The 18,137-nt window shown below is 38.2% G+C and overlaps 1 protein-coding gene across 3 annotated transcripts; it reads right to left on the bottom strand.

The window, feature by feature from the left end:
• Positions 1–2,839: 2,839 nt before the first annotated feature.
• On the bottom strand, positions 2,840–18,120 carry map6b (microtubule-associated protein 6b). Of its 3 annotated transcripts, none has more exons than XM_015608641.3 (4): positions 14,777–18,120; positions 14,634–14,746; positions 9,583–9,802; positions 2,840–3,083 (listed from the first exon to the last, which is right to left on the bottom strand). In XM_015608641.3, the coding sequence occupies exons 1-4, from the start codon at positions 15,293–15,295 to the stop codon at positions 2,877–2,879; spliced, it is 1,059 nt and encodes a 352-aa protein (XP_015464127.2). In that variant the 5' UTR covers positions 15,296–18,120; the 3' UTR covers positions 2,840–2,876. The 3 variants fall into 3 exon arrangements, with proteins under 3 accessions (XP_015464127.2, XP_007260588.2, XP_015464128.2); XM_015608642.3 differs by adding an exon at positions 7,773–7,821 and having other exon boundaries at positions 3,004–3,083; positions 14,634–18,120; XM_007260526.4 differs by having other exon boundaries at positions 14,634–18,120.
• Positions 18,121–18,137: the final 17 nt, after the last annotated feature.

Genomic DNA, 18,137 nt, shown 5'->3' with positions numbered 1-18,137 from the left:
GCTGGTGTAGACAGAAGGAAGTGAAGACATAAGCAAATAGGTTTATACATGGTGGGGGTGGAGTCATTATGGAGTGAGTAATGGTGGAACATTTAAAGGAAAGTGACAAAATCAGGCTTAGGGTCTGCATCTAAAACTTAAAGAGGAAATCCAGGTTTTTCTGCAACAAAATTTCCTCAGAATTAAATGGTTAAGACACAATAAATGTCATTCAGTGTGTTTTGATGCGAAATCACTCACAGTAAAAACTGTTATGAAAGTGACAACAAAAGTTCTCCCAGGAGACTCTATCTCAATGATTCAATTGACAATAAAACCACTTGACTTGACTTGACTCACCTCTACTTGCAAGCCTATATTTTTTGCTTTTCTTGCTATATATTTTATGCTTTCAGATGCAGACTTTTCACCTTCTCTCTTCTTCTTTCTCCCTGTTGCCACCAGTTTGATCTAGCCCAGTGGCTCTGCCCCTGACTTTAATTCTTATGTGTAGGAGGATCTGTGAGGGTTCAAAAGATAAAAGTTAGAAGACAATGGGGATGGATGGATGGATGGATGGATAGATTAGTATCTATCAATTTGTTCAAATTCTCTTGCACATTTGCCTGTAGAGTCTTCTGATTGAACTAAAGTGGTGAATCAAACAAGACCTCTGATTGGTTTCATAACAGGCAGGCATTTTTGTCAATTTTCTGCTAGATTTTGCATACCTATTTCCTTATTTCTATTCAAGCATTGAATTAAAAGTTGTCAAGTTTGATAAAAAACGTTTGAAAATCCTAACTGCAATTAAAAATATTTAAATATTTAAAGTAAATCAGCAACTGCAAATATGATGAATTCAAATCATAAAATTGGCACTTTCCTGAACTTTCCTGAATAAAATCAATCAGTTCATGTCCTCCAAACTTTTCATTCCATTATGGTGGTCTAGTTTTATGTCTATTTTCAAATTTAAAAATTTGAGGTCCTCATACTGATCTGAAATTATTAAGTGCAGTAGAGAGAGATAACAGGCAGATTCTTCAAGGGTCCTGTATGAGTCTCAAAAGCCCTCAAAGTTTTCTGAATGTATATAAGGTAATGTACTGCAGAGAAAAGGGATTTTGAATCATCTACATTCGTTAAGGGCTTTCTTATAGAAGGTTACTGCATTAAACATTTTACTGCTTTGTGTCTGAGATACTGAACTATTACGTTAGTTGTAAGAATTTGTTTGGTTTTCTTTAAATCCATTCAAGGTTTTCAGATTAGAGTTTGCCAAATTTCTCAAATCAAAAGAGCCAAAACTCAAAATCCTTAAATCTCTCCAAGTTAATGTTCTGGGTCCTCTTTTCCTCAACCACAGTGACTATCAGAACAGTGCTGTTTTTATTAAATAGGTACTGTAAAATTACAAGCAGATTGAGAGTTGGCTGCTAAGTTTAAAATACTGTGGAGAAATTCAGAAGGCAGATTCCATTACTAATTTTTTTTTTCCTCTGTATTTCTGTAATCTGTTTAGTTGTGAACTGACCTCTGAACCGCATGCCTCTTTCAAGCATAACTTTACAATTCTCATTGGTGGTGAGAATTGAGAATTGATTCAGGACCACTGAGAAGCACCTGCAAGGAAAAAAGAGCTGCAGGCTCTTAACGGTCTAATTGGCAGTCCTATTTTAGATACGTCACTAGTGGCTTTGAATAGTACACAAAGAAAAATTACACTGTGATCCTTGGTTTCTGACGAACCATATCGCATCAAAACACTCTGAAAAACTCTTTCCCTTAAAGGCCACATTCACAAGAACATTCTGGAAGCTCTCAAAAATGTACCTCCTCAGTAAAAGCAATGTATTGATGGCCATAGTCAACCCCAAATGGCAGTATGTGAACTCGCACTCTGTTTCTGCAGATACAGTTCTCCAGAATTGGACTTTTAATGAAAAGGCCTTCAGTCAGTTAAGTCAATCAATTTACATTCTGTGAAGACCAACAACAATGACCAGGAGTTCACATACACTATATAGCCAAAAGTATCAGCTCACCCATTAAAAATGAATGAACTCAGGTGTTCCAATCACTTCCATGGTCACAGGTGTATAAAAGCAAGCAGCTAGGCATGCAGATAGCTTCTACAAACATAAGTGAGCTCAGTAAACTCCAGTTGTGAAATTTACTACTGTCAGTGATATTATAACACAGTGGAAGAGACTGGAAACGACAGCCACTCAGCGGGGTCAGCGGATGCTAAGGAGCATAGTGCACAGAGTTCACCAACTTTCTGCAGAGTCACTACAGAATCACTACACACCTCCAAACTTCATGTAGCTTCAGAGTTCATCACTACACACCTTCAAACTTCATGTAGCTTCAGATTAGTTCATCACTACACACCTTCAAACTTCATGTAGCTTCAGAGTTCATCACTACACACCTCCAAACTTCATGTAGCTTCAGAGTTCATCACTACACACCTCCACACTTCATGTAGCTTCAGAGTTCATCACTACACACCTTCAAACTTCATGTAGCTTCAGATTAGATCAAAACCAGTAGAGCATTGAGAGAATCATGGAACGGAGATAGTTTACATGGCCGAGCAGCTCAAATCCATCCAAGACTTACATCATCAAACACAGCTATACAGGTGAGCGGATACCATGGATGGCAATATAGTGTATCTACACAGATATTTGTGAAAGTTGTCCTTGTGAATGTGACCTAACAGACGCAGCCTGAAGAAACTGAGCGTTAATAAATGGGATGAACTATGAAGGAGTGATCGTCAGTCCCTATAATCCCCTAATGCACAGCCCACCCCCTCCTGCACCCCCGGCCACCCTCCCCAAATCCACACACACACACACACACACACACACACACACAAAGTGCACTTAATCCTTCCCCTCAGCCAGTCTGTTGATGATTTCTTTACTCTTCTTGGTGACGCCTCCCTCTGGGTTTAATTCCAGGTTGCTCACTGAGGTCTTCTTCTTGGCAGGTTGGGTAGCAGTGATTTGCTTTGCTTTAGCCTTACTCGCTGTTTTGCTATGGCTTGTCGTCTTTTTTGGTCTTGAGTGGGATGCGCTGGACCTTTCCACCTACAGTCAGAAAAATTCAGATGTTATGTTCAAAAGAATCAGAGGCAAAGTGTCTTAGAAAAACTCTGATTTAACCTCTAATGTGCATCAGTTTAAACATGCCCAAATATGGAACTCTGGGTTCAAGCTAATTTAGACTATTAGAAAAAATAAAATGCCATGCCCTGTGACAAAAAAGAACTTATTCTTACTACATATACACAATACAAGCAAACTATATAGCACTGATATGCACTGAATAATAGTTACATACAATATGTATTTAAAAAAACTGTATACAATTAATAATTACTTAAAAATGAATTACTTCATTCATAGCATCCAGTGATATTTGTGGGACATTAAAGGTTTTTACAAATGACATGCCATTTAGCAATATAAAAAAATATTAGTAAAACAATAGTAACCAAAATATTTTAAATACATTGTTGCTAAAATGGCTAAAAGTGAATGCTTAAACCAGTCTTAAAGGGGCATTGAAAAAGGCTGAAAATGGGAGGAGTAGTTTAACAAATAACAATGCTTGTTAAGCCAAAAATTTAGAGTAATTAGAAAAAAAAAACGTTAACATTTTTAGAGAGAGGTTTTGTGCGACATCAAATAAAAAAAAATCTTAAAAAAAAAACTTTTTAACGTTTTTAAGAATAATTTTCTCAGAGGACGTCTAAGAAAAACACATACACGTTCGTTCTGGACAGGAATAAAATCACAGAGGACCCCCTATAAAAGATAAAATTACCCCAGAACCCCCTGAGAAACTTATCCTGTCCAGATAGGGCTTTATACACAAATGGAAAAATTGCTTAAACCAAGAGTTCCTTATTTGGGCATAATACTGACTGCCAAAATGACTACATGACTCAAGAGGTCTATACTTGAACTTGTACATAAATAACACACTTATAAAACATAGTAGTACATACGAGATTATACTTTTCACATCAAGCTATTTGAAAAGTTTTAAAGCTCGCTCTCAAACCTGTGCATGTATCAATAATTCACCACAGTTATTGGTGAATATATGTGGCAACAAAGCAAAACACCCAGTGGCTCACTAGTGCAAATCAATGTGAGAAACATTTCACATTAAAATAATTCCACCATTCTGAATTATTGTCAGCATTACTGTGCTTTTGTTAGTACTGATATGGCTGGCAGTAGTCTGTGTTACAGTATGATGCTTTTGGGCCCTATTTCAACAAATGCAAATGACATTTTCAACGCAAGAGAAATGTGGCTCAGTGGAATATGCCTTATATAATATAACATCACCAAACAAATGTCACCAAAAACTTTGTATTTCCATTTGTGTAACTTGCTTTTTAACATGTTGAATCTGGCAGTTGTCTATTGATTTACACAAATGTCATGATAAATGGCGCAATGGTAATGCTCCAAAATTACAAGGAATAACGTTTTTTTACACTGACTTCTGTTAAAAGTCTTTTCTTTTTTACACTGCAAAAAGCAAAGCAAACTTTCTGTAGTAAGAGTTCTTAAAATCTCTTCGTAAATGTAGACAAAAAAATCTGGACACAAAAAAAAATTGGAAACATGAAGCAAAATAAATGAACTGGTCACCGTGCTAATTCTGAGTTAAAAATGAATAAAATCAGGAGAAAAATCTAAGTGAGACTGATTAACGTCGCTGTTCCTTACACTTACAATTCTTGGTGAGACAAAAATTCTGAGTAATCAGAGAAAAACATTGACATTTTAGAAATACAAGGTTTTGTGTGATGTCAAATGTATACAAAAAAAAAAAATACTATAACTTTTTCACACTAATGAGGATCTAGCATTTAAAGGATATTTATGAATCTGATATAAATATAAAAAAAACTACTGAAAAAAATTAAATACAGCTCTGGAAAAAAAAAATAAGCGACCACTTAAAAATGATGAGTTTCTTCGATTTTACCAAACTTAAAATCTCTGGAATATAATCAAGAGGAGGATGGATGATCACAAGCCATCAAATCTTGTTGCACCAAGAGTGGCGTAAAGTTATCCAAAAGCAGTGATTAAGACTGGTGGAGGAGAATATGCCAAGATGCATGAAAACTGTGATAAAAAAGCAGGATTATTCCACCAAATATTGATTTCTGAACTCTAAACTGAACTAAATCTTTATGAATATGAACTTTATTACTTCATTATTTGAGGTCTGAAAGCTCTGCATCTTTTTTTCTCATTTTCTGCAAATAAATGCTGTAAATTACAATATTTTTAATTGGAATTTGGGAGAAATGTCTGTAGTTTATAGAATAAAACAACAATGTTCATTTTACTCAAACATAAACCTATAAATAGCAAAATCAGAGAAACTGATTCAGAAACAGAAGTGCTTTCTTATTTCTTTCCAGAGCTGTAGATTGGAATTGACCATCTGCTTCATATTCTACAAGGTTTTAAACAGTAAAGAGCATCTTATCTCTAGATATAAATCACTAATGGTCTGTAAATTAACCTGAATGACCAACTATCTTGCGTAAGCCATTTGCATCAGTTCAGACTGGGAAAAAAATAGGGCCCATTACCTCAGATCAGTGCTTCTTAATCCTGCTCCTGGATACCCACAGTCCTATTACCTGTCTCAACACACCTGATCCTGAACTCTACTAGGTGTGCTGAGGCAGAAAGCAGTTGAAACTGTGGTGGACAGTGGGTCTCCAACAGCGGGATTAAGAAAACGCTGCTCTATTCTAATGAAAATGCCACTTTGTGACGTGCAGATAAATGAATGGTGTTTAGGGACTCATCTTCACAGTGAAGAAGTTGAGCATTCAGAAAGAAGACAAACTGTCAGCACCTCCCTGTGTGCATTCAATCCTCCCGCACTAGTGCTAGTCCTAAACTCAGACTGATTAATACATATTATTAGCATACTAATGAAACCACCTGACTATACACTTCCTTTTTTGCTTTCCACCATCAATAAATCAATCCATCCATTCATTCATTAATTCATTCAGAGAGTGAATTATCTAAGTGAAGACACAGATAAGATTTTAACAGCAATACAATACACAAAGCAACAATGATAATGTAGCTTAATGGCTTCTTTCCAGTGCTGAACTACAGAAGAATATTTCATTTGTACATTTACATTTGATGTTTATTTCTGTCAACGTTTACTGTCAACACTTAATTTTTACGGCTAATTTTTCCATGAATCTACTGCGAGAATAAATTTTGCAAGCCTTTGCTTGCATGGTTAGTCTTGTTAACAGCTCAATATGAATGTTGACATGAAATTTAGATCACATGTGTAAAGTTGATGGAAAGTGCTGCCTGTATATTATTTAAGATAAATTTATACTGGCTATATCTTAACAGGAGCTCGTACACTTACAATAAATCATTCAGCCATAACATTAAAATAAAGTAAAGCTGTACATTAAGATACTGTACACTGATTATCTTGTTACTATGGCATCTGACAATGATGTTCCAAGAGATAGGAACAGTGTTATAGTGTTGGGTAGCAAGTAAGCAGTCAATTCTTGTGTTGATATGTTGGAAGCATGCAGGTCTTGTGAGATGTTCCTGAGGAGACATTCAAAATACACTGCCTGGCCAAAAAAAAAAAACTATCCATCTGGATGTAAGTAAGTACATTATGTGGGGTTGGTTGATGCTACAGTTGGTCTGCAGGTTTAGGTTCAGCAACAGTATGTGCTGAAAGAATGAGGTCAGCTGACTACCTGAATATACTGAATATAGACCAGGTTATTCCATCAATGGATTTTTTCTTCCCTGATGACACGGCCATATTCCAAGATAACAATATCAGGATTCATGGGGCTGGAATTGTGAAAGAGTTCAGGGTTCAGGGAGCATGAGATCATCATTTTCACACATGGATTGAGAGAGAGTTCACCACAGAGTCCAGATCTCAACCTCATTGAGAATCTTTGGGATGTGCTGGATGGAGAAGAGCTGCTTTGTGCAGTGGTCAGACTCTACCATCATCAATGCTGCTATAACATCTTGGTGAAAAATTAATGCAACACTGGATTTAAATAAATCTCGTGACATTGCAGAAGCTTATTGAAACAATGCCACAGTGAATGTGTGCTGCAATCAGAGTTAAAGGCGTTCCAACCAAATATTAGAGTGTGTGACCTTTTTTTTGGTGACTCTTTATTTGGCCAGGCAATGTGTTTTTAATGTTATGACTGATCATCTGTCTTGGTAAGATAGCTAGCTATCTGCTGGGTTGATTTAAAGAACTTGCACCAAGGGTCAGACACTAAAGGGCACTCTGAAAAAAGACCAACATAAATGCCTTAATTTGTAGCTTTGTAACAAAATGATGTGTCTGTAAATATTTTGCTTTTTTTTCCCACAATCCTAAAAAGTTCATGCTACTGAAAATATAAAATGCCATACAACATCGTACACACATTTTGTCTATGGTTTTAATGTAAACCAGCTAACCTTCCTGAATGTCCCTGTATAATTCACTCTCTGTCCATCTATTCACTGAATCATACCACAATCATTAATAAAGTCACTTTCCCGTTACAGCACTGAACTCTAGGTGGTCACATTGGCTCGTTTGCGGAGGGATTGAATTTGACCCATGGTGAGTGGTCTAATCATCTCAGTCACGGTGATGGTGTGCTGTGGTGAGATGCTCCAGGTCCTCCATGCTTTGCGTAAGAGATGTAAAAATAAACACACCTGACTAATGTAGACTTAGAACAGAACTGCTGTCACTGTCTGAACAGTCCTATGAGGATGAGAAGAGGGACTGCATAAACACATACATACATGTGTGCACAAATCTCTGGCTGAATCTCGACACATGCATGCCTCACATACCACTATGAAACACTGTATAAGATAATTATATTAATCTGTGGTTAGGGTGGTGTTGTTCCACGAGATAAAGAAAAAACTCTGAAATGCAAAAAAATAAAAAATAAAACATTTGCAACATTCTTCAGATTTTTAACACAAGTTCCTAAAGGTCAAAAGTTTACATGTACGGACCATTAACATAAACATCTGGACAATATTGAGATTTCAATTATTTCTTTAGATTGTCCCTTTTTTCTGGGAACGAATGTGAGTACAACATACACTTACACTGAACATCCACCCAATAACAACACACAAAAAAAAAAATTTGGTTGCACTTAGTTGACTGACTAGATACAGATTAAGCACTTCCTGACTCTGTCCAGACTAATTACTACCTGACTCCGTCTAGGCTAACTGCTACCTGACTGTCCAGGCTAATTGCTACCTGACTCTGTCCAGACTAATTGCTACCTGACTCTTTCCAGACTAATTGCTACCTGACTCTGTCCAGGTTAATTGCTACCTGACTCTTTCCAGACTAATTGCTACCTGACTCTGTCCAGACCAATTGCTACCTGACTCTGTCCAGGCTAATTGCTACCTGACTTGGCCCAGGCTAACTGCTACGTGACTCTGTCCAGGCTAACTGCTACCTCACTCGGTCCAGGCTAACTGCTACCTGACTCTTTCTAGACTAATTGCTACCTGACTCTGTCCAGGCTAATTGCTACCTGACTCTTTCCAGACTAATTGCTACCTGACTCTGTCCAGACTAATTGCTACCTGACTCTGTCCAGGTTAACTGCTACCTGACTCTGTCCAGACCAATTGCTACCTGACTCTGTCCAGGCTAATTGCTACCTGACTCTGTCCAGGCTAATTGCTACCTGACTTTGTCCAGGCTAATTGCTACCTAGGTTCAGGCTATCTGCTACCTGGCTCTGTCCAGGCTAACTGCTACCTGACTCTGTCCAGGCTAACTGCTACCTGACTCGGTCCAGGCTAACTGCTACCGGACTAGGTTCAGGCTATCTGCTACCTGACTCGGTCCTCGTGTTATCTATTGCTATATTACTAAGGAATTTAATCTGCCAGTTAACAAATACCAGAAAGACTGGTGTGCATAGAGCCTATTTTCACTAATTCTGATTTCAGAAAATCTCCACAATTTATTTTTTGTAGTTTTTAGCTATTACAGTATGTTGTTTATTTATTCTATCTCAGAAAATTAGGATATCAGTAAAATCATTGCAAGTTTGCTGAAGCTTGGTGTATGACGTTTGCTGAAGATAAAGATAATGACTGTTCATTAAAAATAAATATAACCAAAATGTAAGAAATGTGTGTGTATATAACGTTAGTGTGAAGAATTATGCATGCAGTATATATGAGACTAACTGTCATAAAAGAAACTTTTTTAGCCTGTGAACCACATTAGCCTAGTAGCCTCAGTGCCAATCAAATGAAGCAAACTCCAGACACCAAACATTTAATGACACAAAAACGAATTGCATTAGATTTTACTGTAGGGGCTCAAACTGGTGAAGCAATGCTATCCCAAGCGTCTTCCTACCTTTTCTAACAGAGAGTAAATAACCAGGAATAAAACCCTGCACACAGTCATACTACATTACCTTCATTATGATTTGATTAGATTCAGTAGGCCGTGTCTGAAACATGTCTGTACCTTGATGGGTTCTTTGCTGCTGGGCTCGCTGTAAAGGCTGCGTATCCTCCGCCGCTCCATTACTTTATTGTCTGTGGGCTGTGGCTTCACCTGTTCGCCCTTAAAGGTGGCACTGTAGCTCGTCTCCAGACTGGCCTTCTCCTCTACCAGCAGTTTATACTGGGATTTGGCTTTAATAGGTTTTACTGGCTTAACATTGGAGTATGCTTTGAACTCCGTCCTGAAAAAAAAGCAACAAAAAATAATTTGACAATTTACCATTTACCATTATCATCATCAATTACATACCAATATGCTTTTGTGAGTGTAAATATTAAATACAAATCATTTTTACACAGTTGTTCCTGTCAGGAAGTGCAGAAGCAAAGAAAGGACACAGAGAGCAGATGCAAAGGTATTTATTAAAAAGATAAACAAGAAAACAAACTAAGAACCAGAAATAAACCAAAGCATAGAAATATGTAATACAAAAAAACCCAACAACCTAACAGACATAAGGACGTACAAGAACCTACAAAGGGGAACGGAAACACCCGAGGTCATGTAACAAGGGGGCGGAGCTACAAATGATCAGTTAAGCAGGAATGGAACATGCACGGATGGAAACGGTTAACAAACACAGATTTACACACACACAGAAGGGAGATGACAGGGAACAGGGCAATATGTGACAGTTTCTAGTATTATTTATCTAACACCACAGATTATTTTTAAGATTTCCAAAATAATAACTATTGTGATTGTATCATATTCATCAACATCCAATTAGAAATCTCCACCTTTTGGCTCCAACTTGATGGTACACAGAGCATGCACAGAGAGTGCATACTTTAAAAATGTGCTTCAAATTCAATATCCTTTGTCTTTCTATAAAAAAAATCATGCTTACCAAAACACATGAAAACAAACCATGTGAGAATGATCATCTTCATACTTGGCTACATACGTCTGCTATGTTCTTACTGGAGTGTGTGTGTGGGGGGCGGGACGAGTGCAGGTGTGATGGATCACAGTATAAACCAATTGGGTGTTGGAATGGTATATGTTTATACTTCTCTACATCCAATCACAATCAGATTCACTCTATCTGGATGGAGAGATTTATCTGGATAGTTTTTTGAAGATGACCAAGCAAAACCCGAAATGAAAACAAGTTGAACTAAAATAGGAGCAATGAAGCTGTTTTTGTTAATTTAAGGAGTAGACAGTACAGGTAATTGTGTGAAAACGTGAGGAGTAGAAGTAAAAAGTCGTCCGAAAAATAACTTAAGATATAGATAAATACTTAAAGGAGAACTCTGGTGTAAAATGGACTTTTGGTTAGGCCTGTCACAATAAGATTTTTTTTGTTGGCGATATATTGTCCCAGAAATTACTGCGATACACAATATTTTTGGAATTTTAAGACCATTAAATGCCACTGACATAATGATAACAACAAAATATGAATTAATCATTTATTATAATTAGTTTGGGAATTATATAATTATTTCTTCACCTACTTTAGTCCACACTGTGTGTACAGAGTCACAGTTATTGAAGAATGACTGGCTAAAATACTGTTCACTGTTATATATGTGAACAAACATACAAATAAACACAATAGATATCACATCACGATTATCAAACATTATTGAGATCATGTTTATTTATTTTACATATCATCCATTCTAAAGCATATTTGGCTGAATGACTGAATCCTCGAAAGCTGTGGGAGAACGGAGGTGTGCTATTTATCAAAAGTAAGTACTTTTTTTATCATGTTTTACTACAATAAAAGTTCATTTTACACCAGAGTTCTCCTTTAAGTAAGGTAACAAAGTATTTGTACGTATTTTTGTACAATTCTAGCAGAAATAACATCCATATTCATCCCAAGAGGCTCAACATGCATATCCCACAGGTCAGTGCAGCATTCGTTAGTTTGCACTGGGCATGGAAAAAGTCTTGGGACACGAAAATAATTTGTGTTCCATGACTTTTAGCTTGTCAGTGTATAATGAGAATGCCATCTTGCTCATTTCTGCAGCAAGAGCTTCATAAAAAAACAGGGCAGGAATTGGGCAGCATAGCCAGGCATGACTCATCAGATTTTCGGACAAAAGATGTGCTACAGAGATACAGCTGTTATCAGTTCAGTAGATTAGGCCTGCAAAGATGCTTGGAGATAAATTAATGCAGATCAGGAGGGTTTCTAGTTACAGTATAATGGCACTTAGGGGAGGTCAGTATGACACTTTTTTAGTTTTATCTTAATCGTGACCAGGTTTAATTCATTACAAAAAGATCATAATTAGGACTGTTTAATTGGATTTAGTGCAATCAAGTGTGCAAAAATGTCAAACTGTGTCAAGTCAGCCACTGCACACTTTTTAAAGGGGCAGTTTTACTGCAGTGTGTCTGATTTAGCATATCAAATCTTATTATTTCAGTATATTAATCCAGAATCATAATCTTATGCTAGTTATTATAGGAGCATGCATCAAAAACAAGATCTAAAGAAGCTTATAAGATGACTAAACTGAAATGGGCTTTATAGGCGACCCCATTTGCCTCTGTAACAGATACGCTATGCTAAAGACAACACAGACAGCCTGTGAATGAAATATGACCCCTGCTGAGAGGAAAGGAGGAGAATCAATGAAATGGAAGAGCAGTAATAATGAGATTACCCCTTTGCTTGGATCTAAAAAGCCAGCTAAGTCACAGAAAGCATGTAAATCAGTTTCAGTGACCATGTTCATTCTTGTACAGCCTGTATGGTTACAAAGCATTAAAAATGAAATGAAGGAGGCTGTAAATATGCAGTGTGGCCTTGCTGCACTATTAACCATTAGACGTCCAAGGTGTATTGTTATTGTTTAGCTATTAAAATCGTAATATTAATGTTAACTGGACATCATAATACATAATCAGATTTCTGTGCAAATCATGGTGTTATAAAGGGTCTTAGGGCTAGATGATGAAAGTTTGGTGTGTGGTGACAAGGATAATATAGCAAAATGCTAGATGAACACTTAGTATAATTTTTAGCATTGGATCAAAATGAAAAGATCTAATGATGCTCTATTTGTGAAGAAACACCATGACAACTCAAAAAAACATCCTGAATACAAAAAAAAAACAGTTCTGTAGTACAGAAAGGGATTATTATTTGGTTTATTTGACCTCGTTTGCACCTGGTCTCTTCATGTGACTTATATCTAGATTGTATCCTAATAATAGGGGTGGACCATATACTGTAAAATACTAAAATACTGTAATATCACAATTTTCATATGACAAAACACTAAATGAAAAAATATTTTTAAGAATACACAACTGCAAAAAAATGAAGAATTTTATCAGATTTGTAACAGATATCAATGATTCAGAATGCCATGATACTAATAAAGCACTCTAAATATCTCCATATATCCAGGATTTAAGTAAAATAAATAATAGACAAATGTTTCAATGTAGTCAACCTTAAATCTGATTGCTATGTGAGACAAAATATGTAAATGCATGAAGTTTGGAGGTGTGTAGTGATGAACTCTGAAGCTACATGAAGTTTGGAGGTGTGTAGTGATGAACTCTGAAGCTACATGAAGTTTGGAGGTCTGAAGTGATGAACTCTGAAGCTACATGAAGTTTGGAGGTGTGTAGTGATGAACTCTGAAGCTACATGAAGTTTGGAGGTGTGTAGTGATGAACTCTGAAGCTACATGAAGTTTGGAGGTGTGTAGTGATGAACTCTGAAGCTACATGAAGTTTGGAGGTGTGTAGTGATGAACTCTGAAGCTACATGAAGTTTGGAGGTGTGTAGTGATGATGAACTCTGAAGCTACATGAAGTTTGGAGGTGTGTAGTGATGAACTCTGAAGCTACATGAAGTTTGGAGGTGTGTAGTGATGAACTCTGAAGCTACATGAAGTTTGGAGGTGTGTAGTGATGAACTCTGAAGCTACATGAAGTTTGGAAGTGTGTAGTGATGTAGTGACTCTGCAGAAAGTTGGTGAACTCTGTGCACTATGTTCCTCAGCATCCAGCTAATGGTGGGTACCAGATGGAGGGGACATCCCATTTCCGAAGGTTTGTGCAGGTATTTAACATTCCTCACTCCACAGAGTCAGTGAGGTCCTGGGAATAGGCATAAAATGCATTATCACCCACAGTGGACAGTGCAGGCAGTGAGTGGTAATGAAACAGAGAACGCTAGTGTTTGGCCTCACAAACATATCCAGCAGGTCAAGTTAGCTTCTTTAGCTTCCACTGGATATGGCAAAAGTCATAGGATACAATACGAGTTTCTGTTCCTACAGATTTCTTGTATCCTGCAGAGCAATAGATCACATCACCAGGACTAGAACCTGGAGCAGGATTAGAACTAGAACTACAACCAATACTAAAACAAGAACCAGAACCTGGACCAGGACTAAAACCAGAGGCAAGACTAGTTTCTGTCTTACAATATGAGGCAATATGTCTAACAATATGTCAGTGTAGAATCTGAACCAGATCTTAGACAAATAAAAACCTGGTCCTGGTTCTAGTCCTAGTCTAACCAGGATTAGAACTAAAACGACAATGAATACTAAAACAAGGACCAGAACTAGAATCTGTACCAAGATTAGGACTAGAACCAGAAGCAGAGCAAGTTTTTGTCTTACAACATGTCCCTTGTTCGTGTGGAATCTGAACAGCAGATTCTATACAGATGTGCTGAAGCTAAATTCTGCAGGGCAGTAGATCAAGATGACCAGGATTAGAACCAGAACCAAGACAAAGACAAGAACCTGGACCAGGATTAGAATTAGTACTACATCCTAAACTAGAACCAGAACTAGAATCTGTACCAGAACCTGGACTAGAGCCTGGACCAGGACTTTAGAACCAGAACAGATGTGCTGAAAACAAGAGCCTGAGCCTGGTTCAGGACTACATACTGGACCAGAACTTGGTTCTACTTCTAGTCCAACAATAAAACATGCACTAGAACCTGAACCAATAGGCCCCTAATTGAAGTGGAAAATGAACAGTAATAGTGATTGGATGGAATGAGTCTTTACCTGTAGGAGCTTCCAGACGTCACTTCCTGTTTAATCTGCCTGTTCAGAGCATCTACGGCAGACCTGGCTTTAGCCTCGCCCTCCTCCTCCTTCTTCACCACCTCCTCCTTCACCTGCTGCTTCTTCACCACCTCCTCCTTCACCTGCTGCTTCACACTCTTCTCCTCCAGGCTCGCGGGCTCCTTCTCCTTCCTGCTCTTCTTCCTCCGCTCCTTGCTCTCCTTCTCCTGCACCCTCTCCTCGATCTCGCACTTCTCCACGCCCGTCTCGCGCTCCTCGGGCTCGCGTTTGCCGGGGGGATTCGCTCCTTTGGGGATCCAGGGGTGGTCTCCTTTCCTGGGGATGGGCCACGGCTTGTAGTCCTTCTGGTACTGGGTCTGGTCTGTGAAGGGGGCTCCGGAGGGTCTGTACTCGTGCTTGGGCTTGCAGCTCTTCTCGGGCCGGACCCTCCAGGCCCTGAAGTCCTCGTGCATGACGCTGGAGGAGACGCCCGGAGCCGCCCCGTCCCGCCGAGCCTCCGCCGCACCCCCGCCGGCCTGCTGCCCGTCCGCCACCTCCGAGTAGCTGGAGGAGAAGACCAGCGGCACCGCGATGTCCGCCTTGTCCAGCTCGCTCCACAGCCGGCTCATGCAGCAGGCGCGCGCGATGCACGGCCACGCCATGACTGCAGAGAGATGGATGGAGAGATGGGGAGAAAGACAGGGGGTAGAGAGACACTGAGAGAGAGAACGATAAGAAGAAAAAGAGAGACAGATAAAGAGAGAGATAATCAGTCACAGTGAATCACTGGGTGGGTTCCTCCGGATGCTGCTGATACTGATGCTGCTGCTGCTGCGGAAGAGGAGGTGATGCTGCTACTGATGAGCTCCTGGTCCTCCTCGGGTTAAAGCTGCAGCTGAACGCGTGGTGAGCTCTGCTGGGCTGGTGGTCTCGCAGTGCAGTGCTGGGGGGCTCAGAGGACTAGGCAGATGGAGCTCTGCAGGGAAGCAGCAGCAGCACCTGCAGCAGAGGAGGAGGAGGAGGAGGAGGAAACGCCCCGAGTTTAACCCTTTAACTGAACTGACTGTCCACACACTCCTCACTACTGTACTCTACTGACAAACAGACATACAGATATTTAGATAGACAGATAAAGATATATATACAGACAGACAGATAGATGAATAGATTAACAGATGTATTCAGTTCCTGAATTTTAATTAAGATTGCAAAGAGGAAGCAGATTTGAAATTCAAAATACATAATTAAAGTGTATTCATCAATAAAGCATGACATTGTATATTGCATATGTTTACAACATGGATTTCATACAGATATGGTATGTACTACAAATAACATTTAAAACATACTCTATTTTCCAAAATACCAATATCCAAGTCCTAAGAACAGTTGTCCAAATATTTAGGCCATTTGAGGAACTGGTGACCAATAGATGCAACGATGGTAACCTGTAATATACTTTAATAAAGGATAATTGCAAACATTGGATGATTACCAAATCATTGTTTTATTTGTGTGCTTTATTAAACTATTAAATAAATGATTTGTGCTGACCAATACCACACACTTAGTGATGAGAGAGCATGGTCAATTGTGAGTGAAGTGTGGAAGTGAGGAAAAAGTGAGGAAGTATATTAAGAAGTGAGGGAATGAGTAAATTGGGGGTGAGATTGAGAAAGTGTTTGAGGGATTAAGTGTGAAGAAGTGAGTGAGGATATATATGAGGAGGAGAGTGAGAAAATGAGGAAGTGAGTGAGGAATTGCACGAATGAATGAGTGTGTGAGGAAGTCAGTGTGTCAGTGAGGAAGCGAGGGAGTGAGTGCAGGTGTGTGTGAGGGAAGGTGTAAGGAAGGTAGTGAGAAAGTGAATGAGTGAGGAAGTGAGTGCAGAAGTGAATATATGAGTAAGTGAGTGAAGAAGTGGGTGGGTGAAGAAGTGAGTGAGGAAGTGAGTGAGTGAGGGAGTGAATAAGTAAGTGAGAAAGTGAATGAGTGAGGAAGTAAGTAAATGAGTGAGAATGGCAGATGTTTTGCTCTGAATGCTGTCTGTCAGTGTTCAGTATAGTTCAGTACAGGATATAATCTCTACACTTTGATACTCAATACTAATTTTATTCTGATTACTCTGCAGTGGTTCAAGTTGTGCTTATATCCCCACAGTGGACTGAAGGCTGATCAGTCACACCCATATTCTTTTGTTTCCTTCCTACATGAGAGACATGTACCATCTAGTGGTGCTGGCCATCATAGCAACTGCCTGAGAAAAGAGAAAGAAGGGATAGAGAGAGATTTGTCTTGGATTAAAATGTTAGTAAAGGAGCATGGGTTTAGTCTATAGGCTGATTCATGAAAGCCTATAGACTAAGGCTACATTCACATAACAAGCCTCAATAATCAATCATTTGTTTTTGCTTAGACAAGATCTGGCTATGATGACAATTCACATTTATTCAGAACTGTAAAAGTGACCTGTGTCTGTAATTTAAACAAATGTGTAGCTAATACTAGGACCTTGCAGTATTTTGTTGTTTTGTTATATATGTTATACATTTTACCAAATTCCTCTAGATTTTAATGATCCAACATGTCACGATGAGAATAATGTAATCTGTGTAATAATAATTGGACTAAAAATGATATCATGTGTAGATATTGTTAATCTGGTAGATATTGTCATGCAAAATGAGATCAATGTTAATTTTCCTTTGTATCGAGCAGCTAAAAAGTTAATTTGTAATTTGACATTGCACAAAACATTGCATGTGTACATTGCGATATTAATGCTAAAACAATATATTGTGCAGCCGTATGTTTTTTTTTCCCTCTTAGACGTTTGTATTAAATATTTATCCACATTTGTACAACATTAAAGTGACACAAATCTAATAAAATAAAAAAAGAAAAAAAAGAAAAGCCCATTTCAGAAAAAGCAGGCTTAAGGTTTGTTAAGTTACAATTATGACCATAATTGTGTGTACCATGTATTTTCTTAATGTGACTGCATGCACAGAACTGCAACAACATATCTAGTGTCACCCTAAATAACTCAACTTATGAACGGCATCAAATAAAAAATGGCAAAATCTGGCCTTTACCTTCTTTAGGGCCCTCAAAAAAGTGATAAAGAAAGAGAGCTTAATGGTCAATCTTACAATTAACTATAACATTAAAGAGCCTAAAAGGGCATATTTTTATTTCTACCTTTACTTTCCCAATAGTATAGTGTGTCAAAAAAAAAATAGATTAGCATGATTTATCACTCACCTTGAATGCAGTGCTTCTTTAGTTTAAAACAGGAGATGCTAGGCTAACACTGCTAACAAACACTCAACTTATTAAGCATTTCCAATGTCATCTCTGGTAAATACACACCAAAGACTTTTCCTTACCAACAAACATATGTATTCAGATAGAATTCTAAAGCAAATAAATGGCCTGTGTTAGCAGAGCTCTGTTCTGAAGTAAAACAAAAAAAAAGGACCATATCAAACATGTTTTGATTGA

The sequence above is a fragment of the Astyanax mexicanus genome, chromosome 18 (assembly GCF_023375975.1).
Source record: "Astyanax mexicanus isolate ESR-SI-001 chromosome 18, AstMex3_surface, whole genome shotgun sequence".
NCBI classification, from domain to species: domain Eukaryota; kingdom Metazoa; phylum Chordata; class Actinopteri; order Characiformes; family Acestrorhamphidae; genus Astyanax; species Astyanax mexicanus.
This window is presented reverse-complemented; position numbering and strand designations above follow the sequence as displayed.

Coding starts and splice junctions, on each gene's coding strand:
- map6b (XM_007260526.4), bottom strand. CDS start 15,295: ATGGCGTGGCCGTGCATCGCGCGCGCCTGCTGCATGAGCCGGCTGTGG. Junction 9,803..14,633: donor ACGTCTGGAAGCTCCTACAG/GTAAAGACTCAT, acceptor CTTTTTTTTCAG/GACGGAGTTCAAAGCATACT. Junction 3,084..9,582: donor GCAGCAAAGAACCCATCAAG/GTACAGACATGT, acceptor TTCTGACTGTAG/GTGGAAAGGTCCAGCGCATC.